The 24,339-nt window shown below is 45.8% G+C and overlaps 3 protein-coding genes across 9 annotated transcripts in view; 2 read left to right on the top strand and 1 right to left on the bottom strand.

The window, feature by feature from the left end:
- LOC146668952 (echinoderm microtubule-associated protein-like 6) overlaps positions 1 to 8,272 on the top strand; it is a 39,782-nt gene extending 31,510 nt beyond the window's left edge. For all 3 annotated transcript variants that reach the window (XM_085408273.1, XM_085408274.1, XM_085408275.1), the window contains 9 exons: positions 44 to 201; positions 3,389 to 3,503; positions 3,592 to 3,780; positions 3,857 to 4,029; positions 4,108 to 4,270; positions 4,427 to 4,530; positions 6,305 to 6,458; positions 6,536 to 6,636; positions 7,490 to 8,272. In XM_085408273.1, coding sequence (XP_085264399.1) covers positions 44 to 201; positions 3,389 to 3,503; positions 3,592 to 3,780; positions 3,857 to 4,029; positions 4,108 to 4,270; positions 4,427 to 4,530; positions 6,305 to 6,458; positions 6,536 to 6,636; positions 7,490 to 7,514 — 1,182 coding nt within the window. In that variant the 3' untranslated portion in view covers positions 7,515 to 8,272. The remainder of the gene's footprint in view (positions 1 to 43; positions 202 to 3,388; positions 3,504 to 3,591; positions 3,781 to 3,856; positions 4,030 to 4,107; positions 4,271 to 4,426; positions 4,531 to 6,304; positions 6,459 to 6,535; positions 6,637 to 7,489) is intronic.
- Positions 8,273 to 8,593: 321 nt separating this feature from the next.
- On the top strand, positions 8,594 to 17,308 carry mtif2 (mitochondrial translational initiation factor 2). Of its 3 annotated transcripts, none has more exons than XM_085408279.1 (14): positions 8,594 to 8,720; positions 9,596 to 9,776; positions 9,903 to 10,014; positions 13,342 to 13,513; positions 13,602 to 13,762; positions 14,011 to 14,187; positions 14,325 to 14,464; positions 14,663 to 14,787; positions 14,873 to 15,077; positions 15,447 to 15,699; positions 15,771 to 15,908; positions 16,150 to 16,314; positions 16,711 to 16,851; positions 16,928 to 17,308. In XM_085408279.1, the coding sequence occupies exons 1-14, from the start codon at positions 8,704 to 8,706 to the stop codon at positions 17,095 to 17,097; spliced, it is 2,157 nt and encodes a 718-aa protein (XP_085264405.1). In that variant the 5' UTR covers positions 8,594 to 8,703; the 3' UTR covers positions 17,098 to 17,308. The 3 variants fall into 3 exon arrangements, with proteins under 3 accessions (XP_085264405.1, XP_085264407.1, XP_085264406.1); XM_085408281.1 differs by having other exon boundaries at positions 8,615 to 8,862; XM_085408280.1 differs by having other exon boundaries at positions 8,616 to 8,840.
- sde2 (SDE2 telomere maintenance homolog (S. pombe)) lies at positions 17,158 to 24,202 on the bottom strand. Of its 3 annotated transcripts, none has more exons than XM_085408286.1 (8): positions 23,949 to 24,202; positions 21,738 to 21,840; positions 21,552 to 21,663; positions 19,772 to 19,941; positions 19,561 to 19,693; positions 18,829 to 18,957; positions 18,574 to 18,748; positions 17,158 to 17,596 (listed from the first exon to the last, which is right to left on the bottom strand). In XM_085408286.1, the coding sequence occupies exons 1-8, from the start codon at positions 24,051 to 24,053 to the stop codon at positions 17,390 to 17,392; spliced, it is 1,134 nt and encodes a 377-aa protein (XP_085264412.1). In that variant the 5' UTR covers positions 24,054 to 24,202; the 3' UTR covers positions 17,158 to 17,389. The 3 variants fall into 3 exon arrangements, with proteins under 3 accessions (XP_085264412.1, XP_085264411.1, XP_085264413.1); XM_085408285.1 differs by having other exon boundaries at positions 17,158 to 17,599; XM_085408287.1 differs by having other exon boundaries at positions 17,158 to 17,599; positions 24,042 to 24,194.
- Between the last annotated feature and the right edge of the window lie 137 nt (positions 24,203 to 24,339).

Below are 24,339 nucleotides of genomic sequence, written 5' to 3' on the forward strand. Positions count from 1 at the left end.
GGTGTTTGTGGACTTGTGGTAAATCGCTGTTTGTCTCACTCAGAACAACCTGACATTCACTGGCGCCATCAACGGAGACGTGTACGTGTGGCGGGAGCATTTCCTGGTGCGCGTGGTGGCAAAGGCGCACAGCGGTCCCGTCTTCACCATGTACACCACTCTGAGGGACGGCCTTATTGTTACTGGGGGGAAGGAGCGACCGTGAGTCTGCAGTTCCTGAAGATGCTGACCTACCACCTGCTTTTGGTGTTAATACAAAAAAATGGTCCCAGATTCAACCAGTCATTTAAAGTTTGCATTATTAGGGGTGTGGCCTCTTTGAATTACATGTGGATAGTGACACAGGTAGTTGTAGCTCCTAGCTGTCTGCTAGGCTTCACCTGAACTGGACCTCTGGACCGTGTTTGTGCTGTTGGAGCTTTTTTACTAACAGACGGTCCAAGAAGGCGGAGCTCCAGGTTTGGTGCGCAGTGATTGATTGGACATTGCTAATCTTTGTCTGACTGATGCTTTCATATAGTCTGTGGTAACAAAAGTCGCTAGCATTAGCTCATAATAAAATCCATGCTCTAAACGATGGCTTCCGGAATCAGTGGGTGATGCCACAGTGGGTGATGCCTAGAGATGGCACAATACCACTTTTTTATGTCCGATACCGATATCATAAATTTGGATATCTGCTGATACCGATATGAATCCGATATAGTGTTTTTTAATAAACAAAACTGTTTTTTAAATATCTTGCTGCATTTTGTATAAGTTCATACTCAAGTTTAAAACAACAACTACACTAAAGCTATTCTGTTATACCTATATGCAAAAAAAAATATTTCATAGTTCAGCAATACTGATCAATCTAATAAACTTAAACCTACACCATCCTCCCTATTCTGGTATTTTAAAGAGTACTTAGTGTAAATATTAAGCAACCTAACTAATAGGGTTCCAACTCCCAGCAACAACAAAAATAAATAAATAAAAAATAGGGAACCACCCCTCACGCTCCACCTCATGATGCTTAATCGACGTAATCAACCTTAATTTGATGCAGTGCACAGAAAATGCACAGAAATCAATTATTTTTCAAGAAATATTAAATAGATTCAACATCTTTCTTCAACAAAATTGCAGACTGCACAGATGGTACCTTCCCAAAGGAAAAAGTACTATAGCTTACTAGGGTATATATATTAGACTTAATAGTTACTATATACAGTAATGGACTTCTATTCATTTTACATCAAATTAAAACTTTGGGTGTCAGATAATTATTTATTAAAAGCTCGACATTTTAAATGAGAATAAGAAAGAAAAGTATGTCTTTGTGCCCCCTTTTCCCTGTTAATGCCCTATCGGCCCCCCTGGCTAAACTTTGCTAGATCCGCCCCTGCACAGTTACGTCAGCTACGTAGAAAAAGATCCTCGAGTAGAAAGTAATATTAAATACATTCTAACAACAGCTTATCAAGCTTAAACGTGCTGCTGTTGTTCAGCCGCTGGTTTCCTCTTTCTGGTGCAAAGTGGGCCAAAAACAAACAAGAGAGATGATCAGCTGATCATTAAGCAGTTTCATGATTGAAGTAGCAGCAAGAAGAGGCAGTCGCTCCATATATCGCTTGTTAAGCTTAACGCAGGAATGCTTTACATTCAGAGATGGACTTACACACTTGCTATACTTCTCTCGGGATAACTTTGTCGGAGATGAAATGCCAGGTTGCTAGCGAAGCTCCACATGCTATCCAGACCACCGACAGGTCCCGCATGCCACAGCCGCTCTATCACGTGATGCATACTGCTCCGACGTGCTAACGTTCTGAGGCGAGTTACGGCGTGTCGCAAGTTTTGTGAGGTGTGATATTTAATGGATCGGATTACATTTTTCTATTTTTCTCCGATATCCGATCCAGTAATTTAGGTCAGGATCGGTCCATCTCTAGTGACGCCACAGTGGGTGATGCCACAGTGGCTCTATAAACCAGTGTTTCCACACCTTTTGGAGCACGGCTCATATGAAAAATCACACAGCACACCACCAAACAAAAAGCATATTGATCATTTTCCCCCGAGCACTGAGCTTGGCTCAGTTTGTCCCCAGTTTACGTCTGGACTTCTTTAAGTTGCTTGAAGACGTTTCACCTCTCATCCGAGAAGCTTCTTCAGTTCTAAGGTCAAATGGTGACCTCCCCAGACGCCTTAACGCCCACTCACATCCTGGGCCATCTGACCTCAGGGATTCGCATGATAAGGTGGGGCCAGGTTTCACAGTGAGCTCACCCGAAACCCTGGCTGATTGGGACACAAACCCACTTTCACACCTTGGCTCAGGTGATTAGAGGATCATCAGGGGGTCCTTTTGTCCCTCTGTGGGGGGAAACTCCCACTAGGTTTATAATAATAATAATAATAATGGATTGGATTTATACAGCGCTTTTCAAGGCACCCAAAGCGCTTTACAATACCACTATTCATTCACTCTGACATTCACACACTGGTGGAGGCAGCTACAGTTGTAGCCACAGCTGCCCTGGGGCAGACTGACAGAAGCCAGGCTGCCATTTCGCGCCATCGGCCCCTCTGGCCAACACCAGTAGGCGGTAGGGTAAAGTGTCTTGCCCAAGGACACAACAACCAGGACAGAGAGCCCAGGGATCGAACCGGCGACCTTCCAGTTACAGATACGCTTCCCAACCCCCTGAGCCACGGTCGCCCCAATCGTCCTATATCTGGGACTCTCCACCATTTGACCTTAGAACTGAAGAAGCTTCTCGGATGAGAGGTGAAACGTCTTCAAGCAACTTAAAGAAGTCCAGACGCTTTTCTTTGCAAGCTCCTTTGACTACGATGACCTGGATGACTGAGAACCTTCACAGACATACGTCCCCAGTTTACCTTTTTTGCTTTCTTCTGACCCATCTCATGCTCTGGCCTTCATCTGGGTCGGAGTTTTCTCCAGGACCAGGTCAGACTGACTGCTGTTTCTGTTCAAATATTTATCTATTGCTATTATGCGCTGCATCGTCTCACAGCGTGAGGATTATGTAATTTCTTCTTCGACTTCTTCTGTTTTACTGGCAGTTGGAGACCCATTGAATTAGAGCAGGTAGTTGTACTGCCCTCTAGTGGAAGAGAATGCCATTGTTCTGCCCGTTACTCACGCCGGTCATTTAGAGTACTAATCAGGTGGAATCAGATAATCTGCCGCACCACAGTGGTTGGGAAACACGGCTATAAACCGTGTGGACCGGCCACAAGCATGGCTAAAGGTTAAAGGTTACACCAGGTGAAGATGAGGGTTCAGACAGATCCATTTTAGGGATGTACCCTTCTTCTGGATTCCTTTGATGTATATAAAAAACATGAAATCCCGCTGTCTGCTGCTGTTCATCAGGACCAAAGAGGGTGGTGCTGTGAAGCTTTGGGACCAGGAGATGAAGCGCTGCCGAGCTTTTCAGCTGGAGACCGGCCAACCGGTGGAGAGCGTCCGATCTGTCTGCAGAGGAAAGGTGTGAAGAACACACAGTGGAAGGTCCGTGGTGCTTGATGTTATTGTGATTCCAGTGACAGGAAGAGTAACCTCCAACTCTCTGACAGGGTAAAATCCTGGTGGGAACCAAGGATGGGGAGATCATAGAGGTTGGAGAAAAGAACGCTGCCTCCAACACCATGATCAATGGACACACTCAGGGAGGGATCTGGGGTTTGACAAGTCACCCTTTCAAAGACGTCTTCATCTCCGCCAGCGATGACGGGACCATCCGAATATGGGACCTGGCTGATAAGGTACGGGGTTGAACTGTGGTGTGCTGCCGACCTCACCTGGTACGGTGTATTCCTTTAATCCTGCTTTCTGTCTTAGAAACTCCTGAACAAGGTGAGTTTGGGCCATCCTGCCAAGTGCACGTCCTACAGTCCCAACGGAGAAATGGTTTCCATTGGCATGGAGAACGGGGAGTTCATCGTCCTGCTGGTCAACTCGCTCACCGTCTGGGGCAAGAAGAGAGACCGCAGCGTGGCCATCCAGGATATTCGGTGGGTTTGAACATTAGCACGAACAGGAGCCTCTAACAGTTCTGGGACTAACTTCAGTTTCTGGATTTCTTTGTTCAGGTTCAGTCCAGATAACCGGTTCTTGGCGGTGGGCTCAGTTGAAAGCGCTGTGGATTTCTACGACCTCTCTCTCGGGCCATCGCTTAATCGGATTGGTTACTGCAAGGACATTCCCGGGTGTGTCATCCAGATCGACTTCTCTGCTGACAGCAGACACATCCAGGTACTTTCACTTCCTTCTTAAATAAAGGTTAAAGGTTAAGAAGACACGTGCTGAGTTATGACACATGGGTCTGTTGTTGTGACCTCTGACCTTTTCCTTGTGGGTCAGAGCTCTGTCAGGTGAGAGCTGGTTTTCAATGTCTTGATTTATTCACAGGTGTCCACAAGCACCTACACCTGGCAGGTGCACGAAGTTCCCTCAGGGAAGGTGATCACGGATCAGCCCATCCTAGACAGGATCACCTGGGCAACCTGGACCAGGTGAGGCAGAAAAGTTGATTTGCTGTGCTTAATGTTAGCTAACGTTAGTGTTAGTGGGAATGCCTCAGACCATGTATGGGTCTCAAACTCCTCGAGGGGCGGTGTCCTGAAACTATTCCATGTGTCCCTGCTGCATCACACCTGAATACAATTAGTGGGTGATTAGCAAGGCTCTATAGAACTTGACTGCATGCTGAGGTGGTGACCCCTAACCCCACCTACTCGAGTAAGTGTTTGGAAAAATTTACTTTTATTGCACTGTGTTCATTCAGTCATGAGCTGCTGTAACAGTAGGGCTGCCACGATTAGTCGACTAGTCACGATTACGTCGACTATCAAAATCGTCGACGACTGATTTAATAGTCGACGTGTCGTTTGAAGCTTTGTAAGATCACAAAAGACGCAGGAATAAGTAGCAGGATTTAAGAGTGTAATAACGGACTGAAACAGAAGATGGCAGCACTGCATGTACAAGGATGCCAGCTGCCGTTAAACCCCGAAGAAGAAGAAGCAGCTCTGTCCCAGAATTCATAGCGCACCCCAGCTCAGTTTCCAACAATGGCGGCAGCTAGTTAGTTTTAATATTACTCTTATTATTCTTTCTGGGTCACAAAATAAACGTTTAACATATTTTCAGGCAGGAATGTAGCTGTGTAAACCTCAAATATCTGCTCAGTTTATCAAAACACCGCATATTTTCAAAAGCGCTCCGACGTTTTCGGAGACATCTGTTACCCACTAGCTCGATAGCGAGCCGGGGGCTAGGTCACTAGCGCCGTGAGAACACCGGACTCCCGGCTAATCATTTTCAAACCCACCGCCGTCTTTCGCTACTCAGGTTAAACATGATATATGAGTCACTTAGATAACTTAAAATGTTATTGTTTGGCTTTTTTCAGTATTTTATTTGTTCCTGAGTAAATCGGTTTGGCTGAGATTAAAGTTATAGTTTTTACACAGCTGAATAAACTTCAAGCAGACAGCTGATTATCAGAAGTGTGAGATGCTGGAGAATTTACTCCGGTGTCCTGTTATATTTTAGATAGCAAGGAGTTTATTAAACTTCACCGAAACAATCTGCAAATTTCATTAAAATTTAATAAACTTGTCTTGTCTTTATTTTTAGTTAGCACAGACCTTAAACACTTAAAGCTGTAAGCTAATGATAGTTATATAAGAGCAGATGCTGCTGGTGCAATAAGCTGTAGTTTTACATCCAATGGATGATGATCCGATTAGTCGACTATCAAAATAATGGATTGTGGCAGCCCTATGTAACATGAATCAAGAATTACCGCCTCAGCATGCAGTCTGGTCCTATTCTCTCGCTAATGACCTGCTAACTGTATTCAGGTTGGAGCAGGGACACATGAAACAGTTTCAGGACAGCGGCCCTCGAGGACTGGAGTTTGAGCCCCCTGCTTTATGGGATGCAGAGGAATCAGGGCCCTCTCTAATCCAAGAAACAAAACGATAAGATGGGGCTGTCCTTGGTGGTGGTGGGGTTCCCTCATGCCGGGCCTTTGTTAGGGAAGTAAACAAGTTCAGAGGTTTGGGACCCAGCTGCCGAGCACTAATCCTCCAGCCCTGGGTCGCCATGGAGTCCTGAACTAAAAACAGGAAGCACGGATTCAAATTGGGATGGGTTCAGGAAGATCTGGAGGAACTTTTCATGAATAAAAAACAGGAACTAGTTCCAGAAGCGTTGCCACCTTCCTGAGCTCATTTAAGGTGTGACCGACCTGACGGAGGCGTTTCTGTTCGGTTTTCGTAGCATCGTGGGGGACGAGGTTGTCGGCATTTGGCCTCGTAACGCCGAGAAGGCCGACGTTAACTGTGCCTGCGTTTCTCACGCTGGAGTCAACATGGTGACCGGAGACGACTTCGGCCTCATCAAGCTCTTCGACTTCCCCTGCGCCGAAAAATTTGTAAGTGAGCTCCGAAAATGAGAAATCACTGAAAGGTTCAGCTCACACTGAGCGCCACCTTCTGTCTTTATTTCCAGGCGAAGCACAAGCGTTACTTTGGCCACTCGGCTCACGTGACCAACATCCGCTTCTCCTGCGATGATAAATATGTGATCAGCGCTGGCGGCAGCGACTGCAGGTGAGACCTGAATTACACCAAATCTTTGAGTGAAACCAGCCAAACGTGGGCAGAAAACTGACTGCAGAGCAGCTCAGACAGTAAACTCATGCTTTGCTTGTTTGTTTGTTTTTTTTTACTTGATCTAAATGAGACGTTTTAGGACCACTGAGACAAAATTCTAATATTTCACAGAGAAAAAGATTCAGGACCTTCAGGATGTATGTTTTCAGTTCAATTTTATTCATACAGCACCAAATCACAACAGCAGTTGGCTCAAGGTTCTTTACATTGTAAGGTAGATTGTACAATAATAGATACAGAGAAAACCCAACAATCATATGACCCCCTATGAACAAGCACTTTGGCGACAGTGGGAAGGAAAAACTCCCTTTTAACAGGAAGAAACCTCCAGCAGAACCAGGCTCAGGGAGGGGCGGGGCCATCTGCTGTGATTGGTGAGAGAAGGAAGACAGGATAAAGTCATGCTGTGGAAGAGAGACAGATTAATAACAGGTATGATTCAATGCAGAGAGGTCTGTAACACATAGTGAGTGAAGAAGAAACACCCAGTGCATCATGGGAATCCCCGGCAGCCTACGTCTATTGCAGCATAACTAAGGGAGGATTCAGGGTCACCTGGTCCAGCCCTAACTATATGCTTTAGCAAACAGGAAAGTTTGAATCTTAAAAGTAGAGATAGTGTCTCCTGAATCCAGACTGTGATGAGCTCTGAAACCTGACTGAAACTCTTCCAATAAGCCATTCGTCTGCAGATGGTCTGCTTGCTGTTTCACACTCCTACTCTGAAAGGAAGGTTGGAGACTGGCTGGTTGTTACTGATTGCTGTCTGTCTCTCGTCTCCTCTCTGCAGCCTGTTTGTGTGGAAGTGTCAGTGAGGTCCCTGCAGTCCTGTTGGGTTCACAAGAGTCTCCTCCTCTTCTCCTCTGATGCTGCTCCCCCGACTCCTCGGTCTGAACTCTGACCCGAGTTCACCTCTTGCTGTACAGTTAATGTGAGGACGTGTTTCCTGCTGTTGTGGCGTGTTGCTGTGACCTGTGGACGGCGTGTAGCTGTGTCGTGTAGCTGTGTCTGGTTTGTCGGGATGTGCCTTTCTCACAAACTCTGACCAAACATTTGATACAACTTTATTTATAACGGTGGTGCTATCAGACTGTCGTGGTGTCCTGTCAGAAGATGATGATGATGAAGATAAAAAAGAGGAAAATGGATCTGTGTTTGATCCTAGTTATTAAAAAGGGAAAAAGTAGAAAACAGTTTGTATGGAACTTTATTTAAAAAGTAAAAGAATTCTACCTCAAAACAGAACAAATAGAAATGAAGAAAATGTATTTATTAAGGTAGAAAATAAATATTTACATCCACACGGTGGCGCTGTCTTCTCTCTGCTGTTTGTCTGATAATAAAAAAACACTTTTCTTGGAACCCCACACAGAGGGATCAAAGGTCATCAGGACCTGTCAGGACTCTTGCTGCAGCATTTTGGATCAGCTGAAGGCTTTTCAGGGAGTTTTTAGGACATCCTGATAATAATGAATTACAGTCGTCCAGCCTGGAAGTAATAAATGCATGAACTAGTTTTTCAGCGTCACTCTGAGACAGGATATTTCTAACTTTAGAGATGTTGCACAAATGGAAGAAAGCAGTCTGACATATTTGTTTAATATGTGCGTTGAAGGACATGTCCTGGTCAAACATGACTCCAAGGTTCCTCACAGCGTTACTGGAGGCCAAGGTAATGCCATCCAGAGTAAGAATCTGCTTAGATACCATATTTCTAGGCTTTTCAGGGCCGAGTACAATAACCTGAATAACTGACTGAGAGCACACCAGGTGAGTTAGTCTTATTATAGTAACGCAGACACATGTGAGTCTGCAGCTGTCCTGATCCTTGTCTCCGTTCACCTGCCTGACCTGTGGAGGGCAGCAACACGCAAACCTAACAGAAGGCGCCAAAGTGCTTCCGGTGTGTGTGCTGGCTGTCATGGCGGCTCCCTGTCGCAGGACTTTTTCACGATGAGCTGAGTGGACAGCGCGAAGAGAGAAAACCAGAACGACCGGAGGCGGATGTCGGGGTTGCTGAGGTACCGTGACGCTCCCTTCTCTGACGCTCTGCTGCTGGGTTGAGTTGACCGTAGTTCCGACGTAGAGTCCTCCGGTTTTGACGTCAGGCAGAGCCAAGCGTCACTCAGAAACCCTGCGAGGTAACGACACCTGAGGCTTTAGGTGAGCTGCTCGGTTCAGTTTTCACGTTCGGCTCTGATTAAACGTTTCTTTAATCAGCGTCTTCCTCTGCAGGCCGGAAGTTCAGCCGAGCTACACCAACACTGCTGTTTAACAGCTGTTATGTTTTTCACGGATCGATGATTCTTCGTTATCGGTTTGAATTTTTAAGTCTCACTTTCACATTCGGCGCCCGAATTAACGAACCTATCCTCCTGAGTCCTCCGGTGTCAGTCCGTAAGCTCTGCTCCAAACTTCATTTACAAAAGACACATTTTTACGATTTGTGGTGCCGAGATGTTTTAGAACAAAATGTAAACATGTGTTCCTGATGTGTTAGAGCACTCGGGTTAATTCGGCATAGATGTAGTCCACCACCTGCATCCAGCTTTCATCTCACCATGTTTAATATGTAAACTTCATATGCTGCTGCTTCAGGCAGAGGACTGGACAACCACACGTGGAGGGTGGGTATTTTAAAACTGTCAGCTGAGGATATTAGATATAGAACTGTATATACCCCAAACAGTGTGTGTCAGACACTCGCCTGATTGGCTGCTGCTTGTCAGGATGTGTGCGGGTATATTACCTGCAGAGTTTGTGGGCTGTGAGGCCGACAGAGAGGAACAGACACACTCCTGAGTGAAAGGATCGATGGCTGGTCTCAGTGAGACCGCCTCCCGATGATGATGATGATGACGTTTTACCTGCAGATGTTTGCTCTCTCGCACGTTAGGCTCACCTGTCCCTCTGCAGCTATGAGTGTGATGTCTGCGGTGATGCGGGGTACCCGGCGGCTGGTGCACGCAGACCCAGCTCTGTTCAGTAACTTCCCGTTTCCGGCCGTATTCTGCCGTGCCGGGAGCGCCGACTTTCTCCTCACCTGCCAACCGAACAGGAAGTTCGCCTTCAAACATGTGAGTTTCTTCCTCCTGATGATGTTCATTAACAAAGACGCAACATTACAGTTCCTTCGTCTGTACAAATAACATTTTAGTGAAAAAAATGAAGCATGTCATAATAAAGATAATTTTTAACTGCAGGTCAAAGGTCAGAAGACCCAGAAGTTCAAACCCAAAGTGGACAAACAGGAAGTTGAGATCCGACAGGGGATGACGGCGGCTGCACTCGCTGAAGCCATGAACAGAGACTTCGGTAAGGATGATAGACAGTATACAGGTGGGCGGAGCTATTTGATGTCTCCCATTGGTCGCTGAAGCGTCAAGATTATGGAACGCCAGGACTGCCATAATGAATTAATTAAATGTGGCAATAATTAATTAAAATTGGAATTAATTAATTAAATAAATAGTTATGACACATGTAATTAATTAATTATTGACACATTTAATTAATTATTTAATGATATATTTATTTATTTCATTTTGGCAGTCCTGGTGCCTGGCTCTCATCATCTGTCAGCCTCACCCATCAAACTCAGGGGGCGGGGTTAACGCTGCCCATGCAGCTTCTCTAACATTTGATTGGTTGCCGTGCAAAGTAAGTCAAAACAGGTCGATCCTAGAAAATCGATTGCTTGTGTAGACTTGGGGCAGCCAGTTATCCCAGAATGCAGATCAAATCACAGGCAGCAATGGTGGTGGTGTAGTTTTAAAATACCCCGTTTTTCTGTCACCAGCTACACTTTTAACAGTGTTTTAGCCGCGAATGTCGCGACGTATGTCTGGTCAGGTTGTCAACATAGAACATGTTTGCAAAAGTGCTCAGATGTTTTCAGAGATTTCACTAGCTCTGCTAACAGTTAGCATGCAGAGTGCACCGAGGGGGTTACGTTAACCGGTTTGTTTACATATTCCACTCTCCGTGTTCCACATGTTGCATTCGCAGATTCTCATTTTCACCGAACGATCGTCTCTTTCCGCCTGGTCTTGTGTCTCTGTGCTTCTGTAACATAAAGAACGAGCTGACATTTTTCTCACGAAACCAGCGATCAGCTCAACAGACCCTCAGTTTACCTGCATGCATCCTCCTCCTCATCTGTCAGCTGTTTAACACCTGCTGCTAATTCAAGAAACACGCCTAGTTACCTGGTGATAGTCACAGTTTAACTGGGCAGCCGGTGCTCGATATAACGCAATGTCAGCGCATTTTTCTGCACAAGATAAGTAAATATAGTATTTTCCCCGAGCGCAGAGCTGCTGGAGCTCGTTTCCTTACAGAGCACTTTATAGGCGAACAGCTTTATCAGCGGCTGATGTCCAATCACCGGCACACAGCTTTGAAACCTCAGCTGAGTTTTAGCTCTCAGTGGTTAAACGCTGGACTTCATTCACTCAGGTTCTGTCTGTCGGGTCACGTTTACTTCGCTGTTTTATTTACAACTGAGCAAATCGGTTTGGCTGAGGTTAAAGTTACGTTTCATAACTGCATAGTTTCACAGACGTTTAATGGTTCACTGGCACATGTGTTAGACTGAACTATCATCTAAATATCATCTGTTTTTTAATAGTTATTCAACTGTATTCTAAGCACCAGCTGTCTGTTAGAATGTGATTTTTTTCTCTCTCTGTTGGCAGAGGTATAAAAATGCGCAGGAAAATCTGACATGCATGGCGAACTTCACCGACGATATTTAGGGAGGAATAAACACACATCAAACATAAATGAACCATTTGTCTGTCTCCATAATTGAGAGCATTTTCTCTTCTTATGTCAACACTCTCTCTCTCTTTTTTTTTCTTTTTTTTTGCTTTTTCGGTCATGTTATGTTTACCTGTCAAAGGCTTGTTACAAACTATGAAACACATTGTGCAGACTTCTGGATGTTAGAAGAAAACTAATACTGCTCATGAATGAGACTAAAGGCAGGAAGGTGTCCTTTAAAACTAAACATGTTAATAGGACCTCCCTGTTTATATCATAGTTTATGATATAGCACGTGTATTTCAGTAATAGCCTGCTGAGGCCACTATACGTGCTGGCCTCATATCAAATGTGAAGGCAGACTGAGTCTATGTTTGACGTTTGTTTATATCTAATCTTCCTTTTCAAACATTTAAACAGCAGCGAGTCTGCAGCTGAGGGAATACAAACTCAGGTTTGCTCGTTTCTTGGATTCATTTGGTGATTTATTAAATGTATAACTGTTATTCTAATCTGCTGCTGAGTCTCTTACACTTTTCTTTATGCTGTATATTTTCACGTCTCTGGAATAGTTGGCAGTTAGTCAGCTGGGAAACTTTGTGTTAACTCATGGAGCTGAGGATATCGTGGACATGCTGACCTCGCTGCGTGGTGTACAGAGCGAGGTCAGCATGATTAATATTCACAATAAAAATATTAGCCGAACATCATGAAGTCTGTATGTGTTTCATAGTGTGGAACAACCTTTGTACAGTTAAAGCCAGCAGTTACTACATGACGGAAACACCAACGTTATCTCTTTTATGTGTTTATACACAGGTCACGCTGATTACTGAACAAAAACCCAAAGATCAGATGTTAAACAGATTTATTTGCTCTCTCTCCTCCTTAAACATGTTTTTAATGTTAGTTATAATTCAGACTGAAACCCGTAGGACACATAAGAACATCAGGAAATAAAACATCGATAAATATAACCTCAGTAAAAGAAGTCAGCGGGGGTTACTACAGCTGTGTACCGGGGCCTGCGCTTTGTCGGTGGGATTGCTTGCGAGGCGAGCGGGTCTATCCCACGCTTTGCCGTGAGACTGGGCAGACATCTCCGAAATCATTGAAGCACTTTTGCAAAGAGGCTGTATCTTGACAAACCGACCAGACACATGAAGATTAAACCACTACATTCTCCTCTAAAAAAATATTAAAACGGTATTTGGTAACACACAAACAGGGTTTTTCAAAGCTCAGTTCTGTTAGCTTCCACATGCCGGTTGTTGTGTGCTAGAAACAATGGCCACCAGGCCAAAGCAATGGTTTTGACTCGATCAGCGTTAACCCCGCCCCCTGAGTTTGATGGGTGAGGCTGACAGATAAAATTATTTCATGATGAGAGCCAGGCGTCAGGACTGCCAAAATGAAATAAATAAATATATCATTAAATAATTAATTAAATGTGTCAATAATTAATGAAATGTGTCAATAATTAATTAAAATGTGAAATACATAAATAATTAATTAAATGTGTCAATAATTAATTAATTAAATGTGTCAATTAATTAATTAAATGTGTCATAACTATTTATTTAATTAATTAATTCCAATTTTAATTAATTATTGCCACATTTAATTAATTATTTAATGGTGTATTTAATTAATTCATTATGGCAGTCCTGGCGTTCCATACAAGATGAGCGTTTGACCTTCGTTGTCTTGGTTCCAAAAAACGGACCAAGAGTTTACCGCCACCTGGTGGCCATTAGACAGAATGCCGGTTTAAGGCTCCTCCTCGTGCGCCTACTTGTCCGACCCTGGAGCGACGTCGATGTTTTAAACTGTCTGTGGCTGGAAGCTGTTTTAAATAAAGGTCTATTTGAATCTCAGACCACGTGCTGGAGGCTCTGCTGAACACGTCGGTGCATCTGGACTCTCTGGAAAAGGACACGGTTCTGGAGGAACGATGGATTAAAGAGGTGGTGACACGGTCAGGGATGAAGTTCAGATGGGCCAAACTGAGCGCGAGCAGAGAGCGACCCAACAGGGACGCCTGCAGGAGGTGACAAGAAGTCTCTGATCACGTGTATGTAACTCGTCACAGTGGTTTGTAACAAAATAAGGTTCTCCGTTACCTACAACCTTCACAGACCGCCTGCTGATCCCACCCTCCTGGTGCCACGGCCCCCGGTGGTCACCATCATGGGTCACGTGGACCACGGTAAGACGACGCTGCTGGACAGCCTGAGGAAGAGCCAAATCGTCTCCACAGAGGCCGGAGGCATCACGCAGCACATCGGGGCTTTCCTGGGTAACAGCACGCTCTAAACTTTATTTAAAAACACCCAACGACAGGAAACGAAACAAGATTTTTTTTTAAAGACAAACTTTAAGAGCAAACAGAAGAAAATGTAATTAAATCATAAAATCTGTCACCAGACTCTGCTGATCGATTATTGAATGTTGTTTTAATAAGCAGCGTTTGCAGGTTTGTGCTCGTTTACAGACAGTAAACTTTTTCCTGAAGCTTCGTTCCTGCTCTCGGATCTTTTCTTCCAGTCCAGCTGCCGACAGGTGAGAAGATCACCTTCCTCGACACTCCGGGCCACGCCGCCTTCTCCTCCATGAGAGCCCGTGGAGCCAACGCCACCGACATCGTCGTTCTGGTGGTGGCAGCTGATGATGGCGTCATGAACCAGACGGTGGAGTCCATCGAGCATGCCAGGAGAGCCAAAGGTGGGAGCTCCACCTGACAGTCGCAGCCGAGGGCTCAGAGCGAAGCGTCGCCCCGTTTCTACTGCTTTTACTGGATTTCTATTCATTTTGTTTTTATGCTCTTCTACTGCTGATTCTACTGTTCGTCCGTGTTTCAGTCCCCGTGATCGTGGCGGTGAATAAGTGTGACAAGCCTCACGCCGACCCTCAGAGGGTGAAGCAGGAGCTGCTCGCTCACGACGTTGTTTGCGAGGAGTTCGGGGGAGACGTTCAGGCGATTCACATCTCTGCTCTGAAGGTGAACTCATCAAACAACACATCGCGTTGTTTTCCCACAATGCAATGCACAAAGAACATTCCTATTGGTCAGTTAGTACAACAGACAGGTTAAAGGTAAAGTAATGAAAGCAGTTAATATGGCTTCCTTAAAATATGAGATCATTACAGTCGACCTGTTGTTGCTGTAGACCAATGATGTCATTGATGACGTTGTCAGGGTGATAACCTTCTGGCTCTGACTGAGGCCACAGTAGCTTTGGCAGAGGTGTTGGAGCTAAAGGCGGAGCCTACCGGCCCCGTGGAGGGACTCGTCATCGAGAGCAGGACCGACAAAGGCAAAGGGTAAGTCCTTCACAGTGCTAACTCTGGTTTACTGGAAACATGAAAGAGTCAAACAGGCCCAGTGTGACCAGTTTGGTCTTCCCAGCCCGGTCACGACAGCCATCGTCCAGCAGGGGACGCTAAAGAGAGGCTGCGTGCTGGTTGCTGGGAAATCCTGGGCTAAAGTTCGCTTCCTGTTTGATGAGAACGGCTGTGCTGTGAGGGAGGCGGGGCCGAGTACTGCGGTGGAGGTGGTTGGCTGGAAGGAGCTGCCGTCAGCTGGAGAGACCATCCTGGAGGTGGAGTCTGAGGTGAGTGGGATATAAACCGGGTCCGCCCAAATGAAATCACTTCACATGAAATAGAATAAATGTTTTATTAAACAATAAATCGACAGAGGTTGTGTTCATCTCAGCGGATGCTTCGCCTACAAGAAAAAAGGAGAAATATTAAGTTTGCGTTAAAAATCTCTTCAGAACATTTCGCTGCGATGTTCGTTTTCTGCCTCCTCTTTGCAAACTTTGCTCTTCGTTGTTTTTTTGCTCTGGTTTTAAATTTTGGGAAATTTAAATAAAAATCCAGACTGGATTGTTGGTGGTTGGTTTCCTTCGTGGGTCAGAGATGACCATTTCCTGTCAGTCCCTTCCACAATAAAAGCTTTCCTCCTTTGGCTCCTGCAGCAGCGAGCGCGGGAGGTGGTGGAGTGGAGAAGTCACGATGAGGAGCAGCGGAAACTGCAGGAGGAGCAGAGCGCGATCGAGCAGAAGCAGAAGCTCCACCTGGAGGAGTACCGCAGGGAGAGGGAGGGGCTGTCCCACCTGAGCTGGAGGCAGAGGAAGGTGGCGCTTTACCGGGCCAACAAGACCCGCTTCGCCACGAGGCCCAGCGAGAGGATGCAAAGCGACCAGCTCAGCCTGCCGCTCATCATCAAAGGTACGCACTGAGCCAGCTTCAAACAGGCTCCGCCCACTGTGATGTCACTAACTGAACAACCGTTGACCCAGGTGACGTGGATGGCTCGGTGGAGGCCATCCTGAACATCCTGGACAGCTACGACGCTCAGCAGTGCGAGCTCGAGGTGGTCCATTTCGGCATAGGAGACATCTCTGAGAACGACGTCAACATGGCCGAAATGTTTGGAGGTACGAGCAAAGGACGCCATTCCAGATGTTTTTATTCATTTTGTGTGCAGCAGATTCTTCTGACCGCCGGCTGGTTTAGTGTGATTTCATGATGGGATTAAAGCTGAGAGCAGAGAACGCCTTCTTACAGAGTGTCTATGAATGCATCACAGGGTACCTGAGTTTAAAATAAATAATAAATCTCCTGCTCCACCTTCAAACATCGTGTGGACTGTCCTGACTGGCTGCGTCTCGCCATCAGGCTCCATCTATGGCTTTAACGTGGCGGCGAGCCGTGGCATCGAGCAGCTGGCAGCGAGGAAAGGCATCCCGCTGCGCCTGCACAGCGTCATCTACAAGCTGGTAGATCAGCTGAAGGAGGAGCTCAGCGCCAAACTGCCACCACTCGTCTCAGAGAACATCACAGGTGAGTCGGCACCACACGGTCATGTGACCACAGCTGAGCTCAGGTGGAGCGGAGGCGTATCAGTGAGATCAAAGTCAGCGTTTCATCCCTGCTAAATCACCATGGTAACAGGTAGCATCAGCATCTTAATTTTACCGCCTTACGGCCACCAGGTAAACGCGTCTCCATCTGACGCTTCTACCGTTGTTTTAAATCATCATCATCTGATTGGAGCACGTGACGCTCAGAGCTCATTTAATGAGGAAAACAGAAGCAATGTGAGCACGCTCAGAGTGCGGAGCAGAGGCAAGATCTGCATATGTTCATTTTGTTTCTAGCCACACCCCCTTAGGTCACATGTCAGAGGAAGATGAACCTGTGATGTCAGTCACACATATCCTGTTCCCCCCGGTGCAGGTGAGGCGTCGGTCGTCGCCATGTTTGACGTCACCGTGGGAAAGAAGAAGGTTCCCGTGGCCGGCTGTCGGGTTCAGAAAGGTCAGCTGGACCGACGGTTCAGGTTCAGGTTGATCCGAGGCCGGGACACCGTGTGGGAGGGTGAGTGAGACCGGAGCTGGGGTCAAGCAGCAGGACTGGACCGTGTTGTTCTAACGTTCTCCTGATGTTCCCGCAGGTTCTCTGGCAGCACTGAGGCACCACAAAGATGACGTGCAGACGGTGAGGGCGGGCATGGAGTGCGGCCTATCGGCTGACGGCGACGTCGACTTCAGAGCCGGTGATATCGTCGTGTGCTTTGAGGAGGTGGCGGCGCCGCAGGTCACTTCCTGGGACCCCGGCTTCTGAACTCCCATCATGCACTGCTGCGCAGCGCTTCTATCACAGACTCTCAGACACAGATGAACCTGATGTTTAGTTTCAGACGTTTATTGAAAACTGAACAGGAAGTGGTTAAATTCAAACTGAAGCACAGACGTGTGTGAACATCCTGCTTTCTGACTGGACAGAACCTCTAATAAAATATACGTGTGATTGTCTGAACCAATCAGGAAGCTCATCAGGAAAGAGTAAATGTTGTCTGTGATTAATATTCTCGCACTCGACGGAACGCTGAACACTCCGCTTTCAGCGTTCCATCTCATTTCTTCTTCTTGGGCTTTGTCGGTTTGGCGAGCAGCAGCGGGTCGATCTCATCTGCACTCAGTCCTCTGATGGCGAAGAGTCGAGCAGCGCGCTCCGACGGCGTTCCCCCACACTTCAACCCACGAGACATCAGTTCTTTTTTCAAGACGTCCAAACCCAGAGACTCCAGCTGCTCGACAGACGCCACCGAGAGCAAATCCAGCTGCTGAAGAACAACAAGATAAGATAACCTTTATTAGTCCCACATGTGGGAAATTTGTTTTGTCACAGCAGGAAGTGGACAGTGCAAAAGTTATGAGGCAAAAATTAGAATACAATAAGAATAAATACAGTACACAACTGTACAGAATAAAATAAAATACTATATACAGTAGAATAAGATAAAAATAGAATACAAATACTATATACACAACTGAGTAAAAATACAACGATGACAGAAAGGATTATTGCACTTAGTATTATTGCATATGTATGGACAAGAGTTAATGATCGCAACATTTGACTACTCGAACACACTGCAGTGGTTTGTATCATATCTATCTAATAGACTCCAGTTTGTGCATGTAAATGGAGAGTCCTCTTCACACACTGAGGTTAATTATGGAGTTCCACAGGGTTCAGTGCTAGGACCAATTCTGTTTACATTATACATGCTTCCCTTAGGCAGCATCATTAGAAGACATAGCATACATTTTCACTGCTATGCAGATGACACCCAGCTCTATCTGTCCATGAAGCCAGATAACACACACCAATGAGTTAAACTGCAGGAATGTCTTAAAGACCTGGATGGCCGCTAACTTTCTGCTTCTTAATTCAGATCAAACTGAGGTTATTGTACTCGGCCCTGAAAAGCCTAGAAATATGGTATCTAACCAGATTCTTACTCTGGATGGCATTACCTTGGCCTCCAGTAACGCTGTGAGGAACCTTGGAGTCATTTTTGACCAGGACATGTCCTTCAATGCACATATTAAACAAATATGTAAGACTGCGTTCTTCCATTTAGCTCCAAAATTAGAAACTCCATAAAAACCTTCAGCAGATCCAAAATGCTGCAGCAGTAAGAAAACCTCCACAGCTCAGCGATGACATAATTCAGACTTTAAAATTAACCTTAAACGTCTCATCAGAAACTTTAACCCTGAAAATTTCAGACTTTATTCATCGGGTACACACCTGTTGAGACGGCTCGCTTGATTGTGATGGTTTGGACGGACCAGGATGGTTCTGGTCCTCTGACGGTGTCCCAGTCTGGTCTCTGGAGGTCTTCTCAGAGTCCCGGTCCTCTGACGGTGTCCCAGTCTGGTCTCTGGAGGTCTCCTTGGGGATCTGTGTGGTTCTGGTGCTTCCACTGTTTGAGGATGAAAGAAGACTCTTTCAGACATCGTTAAATGACGGTGGATCTGGTCCCTGGCGCTCTTTGGGCTTTACCTGCTACCCTCCTCTGCCTCTCTTCGTGTTGTCATGGTAACGATGGCAGCAGCAGTTTCACGGCTGGATGTGGACGGAGCCTCGTCATCATCTGAGCTCATCAGCTCGTCCATCTCCTCCAGCCCCGTCCTGTGAGCACAAGCATGATCAGTCAGTTTCACTCTGAACCTTCTCAGCTTCCCACATTTTGTTGCTAGGTAACAGACGATGCAGTTCCAACCAAATACAGCCGACAGAAGCTCACGTAAACGGACGCTGACCATCAGAGACGAGCTGCGAGCGCTTCAGCTGAACTCAGAACACACGAATCTGTGCTGGTGGTCGGTGAGGTCACTGGAGCTGCTGATAAAAGACGCTGTGATGTCAGCGGGCGCCAGGAAACCTGTTGACATCACAGTGCCCGCTGAGTTGATGGATTCACCAGAAATCACTGACACCCCACTTAACTGTTTTTCACCAAGCGTGACCTCACAGGATTCAACTGGTTTCATCGGTTGGGTTTCAGCCAATCAGAACCTCCCTGGCTGCTGACCTCATGTTTTTATTTGTCAGGGTGTGATGTTGCTCGCACAGCGAACGACCTGCCGTCTCGACAAGGACAATAATTGAGAATAATTTGCCTTTCAGAAGCTCGCTGTAGCTCAGAGCCGGCGGCGGCGTGCTTGTCGTTCCCTGTCTGAGTGATCGCGTAACAGCTGCCATGTTCAACTCTTCCTGTCATTAACGACTCACCAGAAGCACCCCCCTCCTCCTGCTGTCTTCGTCTTCTTCTTCTTCGCAGGCTGCTCACTCTGATCACAGTTCAGCCTCTTGGCGCCGCACATGTCGTCCACCTTCACCTGGCTGCTGGAGGAAGCCTGCAGACCTGCAACAGGAAACACACCTGGCGTCAAACATGTGCAACCTCGCGCTCTCACCATGCGAGCTGTGCAGCGCGGCCAACCTCTGAGCACCGAGTCCTCGAGTCGCTCGGACAGGTCGTGGCACTGCTGCTGGTACTCTGCGTCGGTGAACTGGTGTTTGGGCTCATTGAGCTTCCTCTGCAAGCGCTCCAGACGCCGCTGCTCCTTCTCTGCCTCGCGCTCCGCTTGCTTCTTCAGCCAGTCCGCCATCCTGCCGCACCACAGAAGAACAGACATGTCACTGCAGTGAGCACCGGCCGCTCACAATCAGACTCTACCCACAAACTGCAGGAGGAAGTGACCTCGACGGTGGGATAGATTGTTTGACAGGTGTGTTGCTGGCCCAACATCACAGTGCTTTGAGCTTACAGCAGCAGCTGCTGCAGAGCAGATGTTTGAGGTGAATCATCATCAATAATTAACCTGAATATTTTACATCAACTGTAGAAAATTCACCTTTCAGAGTTTTTCTGGTGTTTTAAAGCTCGTTTTCAGACACTTGAAATTTAAGTGCGCTCACCTGGACAACACCTTGGACACTGCTGTATAAATAACATTCAAAGCGTTTCTGTTCTCATCATGTTTTATGTGCAGCCATCAAATCGTATTATTATTATTATTATTATTATTATCATCATCAAATCTGTTAAACTGGCTCCAAACATCTCAATAAGTTTACTGCCAACGTGACAGCAAACCAGAGCAGGAAGCGGAGCAAAGTGTGACAGGAGAGGTGTTTGCACAGGTGTCTCCACGCTGAGGTGGGGAAACTAAAACGTGCAAACAGACATTATTGAGCCTTCTGGCTGAACGCTGCCACCTGCTGGTGAGACTTTCATTACATTTACCACAGATTTTACTGGAAGACCTTTAAAGTAGGGCCGGGTATCGTCACTGATTTCTAGAACTGATTCAATTCAGATTCACAAGGTCCCGAATCGATTCGATCCACGATTTGAATCTGGGAAATTTTGCCTCAGACAGTCAGAAATATTATAATTCAGATGATGCATCAGTACATTTCCATATGTTTATATCTATAAAAAGAAAGCTTGTGAGCATCACAGCAGATGCCTTTGTGTAAAAGTAACTGAGGAATTTTATAAAAATATTCTGCAGTAGATCAAAAACGAAAGTTTAAATATGTTCATCATTGAACAGCAGAAATGAGGCTTTGTTTTCAAAAGTAAGTAAAAGGAAAAAAAAAAAACAGCGTCCGACAGCCTGTAAACAGCTGTAGACTTGTGTGCAAGCAAATAATGAAGAAAACTGATTTTTGTTGTGTGTGTGTGTGTGTGTGTGTGTGTGTGTGTGTGTGTGAGTGAGTGAGTGAGTGAGAGAGAGAGAGAGAGAGAGAGATCGTCTTTCCTGCTGGTTCGGTCAATATTGTTTGGAGAGATAAAAACCTGCAGCTTCAGAATCTGTGCAAAAAGGGCGTAAACACAAAGCGCGGAGCCGCCGAAACATCAGCATCAGCGAGCTGTCGGCTTTCAGCCCCGACCGTGTCCGTGCCGCCGGGTGAGAAAGGCGACATCTCCCTAATTCTGACCCGTCGGCGGGTCCGCACTTTGAGTTTAGCCTCTGTTTTAGCCGTTTGGTGGTTGTTGAAGTTTTGTGAGGTTTAACCTGAGATTCTGGCGTTTCGGGTAAAATAAATTTTTATTTAAAAATCGATTCAGGATTTTAATGAATCGATTTTACGTTATCCATGCTAGAATTTATTTTAATCGATAATCAAAACCCAGCCCTACTTTAAAGACTACAGAGTAATAACACTTCCTGTCTGATCTAAACATTTCAGCTCCTGTGTGTTTGTCTCACTCTTTCTCGTGGTTGACGTCTCTGAGTCTCCGCCCACTGAGGTCCCTGCAGGCCTCTCGATTGGTCGTCTTTTCAATCTGAGCGCCGAGCGCGCGCAGCATTGAACCGAACCCTAAAACACATTTCACAAGTTTCCTTCAGCTCTTCTGCAGCAGGAAAACTGGAAGCTACTTTCCGTTTACTGACCTCCTTTCCCTCCAAGGAGGCGGAGCTCCAGATGATAGACGGCTCCATGCTCCAGAGGATCGTCCAGGTGTGCCCGGCGCCCATCTCTGGTGACGTAGAAATCCTGGAAACATGAAAACTCGCTGAGATGAACCCTTCGATCATCTTCACATCCCCTGAAGCCGCGACCTTAACCTCCCGTAAACACACCTCCAGTTTATTTAATCTGGAATAAATCTAAATAAATAATTCAATGAATAAGAGCTGGCAGGAAGTACGTCATAACAGGGCTGATCCTGAGGCTCTGATTTTACGGATTTAAGTCAAAATGATTAGGGCTGCCACAAACAATTAGATAGTCGACTAGTCACCGATTATTTTTGCGACTAGTCGACTAATCAGATCATCATCCATTGGATGTAAAACGTACAGCTTATTGCACCAGCAGCATCTGCTCTTATATAACCATCATTAGCTTACAGCTTTAAGTGTTTAAGGTCTGTGCTAACTAAAAATAAAGACAAGGCAAGTTTATTAAATTTTAATGAAATTTGCAGATTGTTTCGGTGAAGTTTAATAAACTCCTTGCTATCTAAAATATAACAGGACACCGGAGTAAATTCTCCAGCGTCTCACACTTCTGATAATCAGCTGTCTGCTTGATGTTTATTCAGCTGTGTAAAAACTATAACTTTAATCTCAGCCAAACCGATTTACTCAGGAACAAATAAAATACTAAAATAAGCCAAACAATAACATTTTTAAGTTATCTAAGTGACTCATATATCATGTTTAACCTGAGTAGCGAAAGACGGCGGTGGGTTTGAAAACGATTTGCCGGGAGTCCGGTGTTCTCACGGCTCTAGTTAGCCTAGCCCCCGGCTCGCTATCGAGCTAGTGGGTAACAGACGTCTCCGAAAACGTCGGAGCGCTTTTGAAAATATGCGGTGTCTTGATAAACTGAGCAGATATTTGAGGTTTACACAGCTACATTCTCGCCTGAAAATATGTTAAACGTTTATTTTGTGACCCAGAAAGAATAATAAGAGTAATCGCCTGAGCCAAGGTGTGGCTCAGGCGATTAGAGGATCATCAGGGGGTCCTTTTGTCCCTCTGTGGGGGGAAACTCCCACTAGGTTTATATCTGGGACTCTCCACCATTTGACCTTAGAACTGAAGAAGCTTCTCGGATGAGAGGTGAAACGTCTTCAAGCAACTTAAAGAAGTCCAGACGCTTTTCTTTGCAAGCTCCTTTGACTACGATGACCTGGATGACTGAGAACCTTCACATAAATAAGAGTAATATTAAAACTAACTAGCTGCCGCCATTGTTGGAAACTGAGCTGGGGTGCGCTATGAATTCTGGGACACAGCTTCTTCTTCTTCGGGGTTTAACGGCAGCTGGCATCCTTGTACATGCAGTGCTACCATCTTCTGTTTCAGTCCGTTATTACACTCTTAAATCCTGCTACTTATTCCTGCGTCTTTTGGGATCTTACAAAGCTTCAAAGTCGTCGACGATTTTGATAGTCGACGTAATCGTGACTAGTCGACTAATCGTGGCAGCCCTAAAAGTGATTCACCCTTTCATGCATGAATTATGACAAACTCAATCAGGATTTTTATTCATCGTTAGGAATGAAAAAATGATTTTTGAACTTCATTTTTTAAACATGTACTTTTCAAAGAGGTTCAGTGGACAACATTTTAACTTAAGAATTTGACAAACGAATAAACAATACACACCGTGTATATTGTTTATGTGCAAGTACACCATCAACACTGACACAAATACACGGAAACGGCCTTTGAATAGCTGTCCACTGTAGTGACCACTATGCGTGAAAGGGTTAAACTCGTGATTGCTTCGGCCTCCTCTGGATATAACCTGAGGTTACTGTCAGTGCTGACCTCGTTTGGGACAGGTTAATGCCGAGTTTAGCCTTATAGCTTATATGCTAACCGCCGACAGGTTGATTCTGTTCACCTGGACGTAGCGGTTTCAGTGGGAGGAACGTTTCGTCACTTTTCCAGGTGACTTTTTCACATGAGTGACGCTACGTCCAGATGAGCGGGATGTGCTTACCTGGAAGATTAAGCATGCATCAAAACACTTTATATGCTAACGTTAGCGCAGCTGCTAACACTGATACCCGGAGTGCATTTAAACCGCCTAACCCGGGCTAACTCACGCTAACCCTGGTTATCCCGGATAATTCGTCTCAGCCTCACCTCCGGAAGCGGCACGAGCCGGTCCAGGACGTGCCTGACCACAGAACCGACCGGAAACACGCAGGTAGAACCTCTGCGGCCCAAAGCGCTTACCGACACCTCCATGTTGCACAACGCTTATGCGCAGCTCTTCCGCTTCTTACTGGCTGAGTTTTTCTTCTCTGACTTAAAACGCGCGTCATTGTTACTGTACAGATGTACAATGATATACAGCGCCACCTGCTGATCCGGAGTGCACTGAGCCCACGTCACGCCACCACAACAATTCGAATTAGTGAGCTAATAATGTGATTCATGGTCTCAGTTTCATGCATTAGGTAAAAGACACAAGCGAGAGGTCAAACAAGCAGAACGTTTATAGTTTGAACTGCTTTTACATCATGAGAATGTT

Source organism: Rhamphochromis longiceps, linkage group LG6 (genome assembly GCF_057381845.1).
Source record: "Rhamphochromis longiceps isolate RC_006_pf linkage group LG6, R_longiceps_female_GT1.1, whole genome shotgun sequence".
In the NCBI taxonomy this organism is placed as follows: Eukaryota; Metazoa; Chordata; class Actinopteri; order Cichliformes; family Cichlidae; genus Rhamphochromis; species Rhamphochromis longiceps.

Bases quoted from the DNA above. Each gene is read 5' to 3' on its own strand.
- mtif2 (XM_085408279.1), top strand. The intron at 14,788-14,872 runs GTAAGTCCTTCA...TGGTCTTCCCAG, and splicing joins AGGACCGACAAAGGCAAAGG to CCCGGTCACGACAGCCATCG. The intron at 15,700-15,770 runs GTACGCACTGAG...CCGTTGACCCAG, and splicing joins CCTGCCGCTCATCATCAAAG to GTGACGTGGATGGCTCGGTG.
- sde2 (XM_085408285.1), bottom strand. From the start codon at position 24,053: ATGGAGGTGTCGGTAAGCGCTTTGGGCCGCAGAGGTTCTACCTGCGTG. The intron at 19,942-21,551 runs GTGAGACAAACA...GTGGTGCGGCAG, and splicing joins GACGTCAACCACGAGAAAGA to GATGGCGGACTGGCTGAAGA. The intron at 18,749-18,828 runs GTAAAGCCCAAA...ATCCTCAAACAG, and splicing joins GAGGCAGAGGAGGGTAGCAG to TGGAAGCACCAGAACCACAC.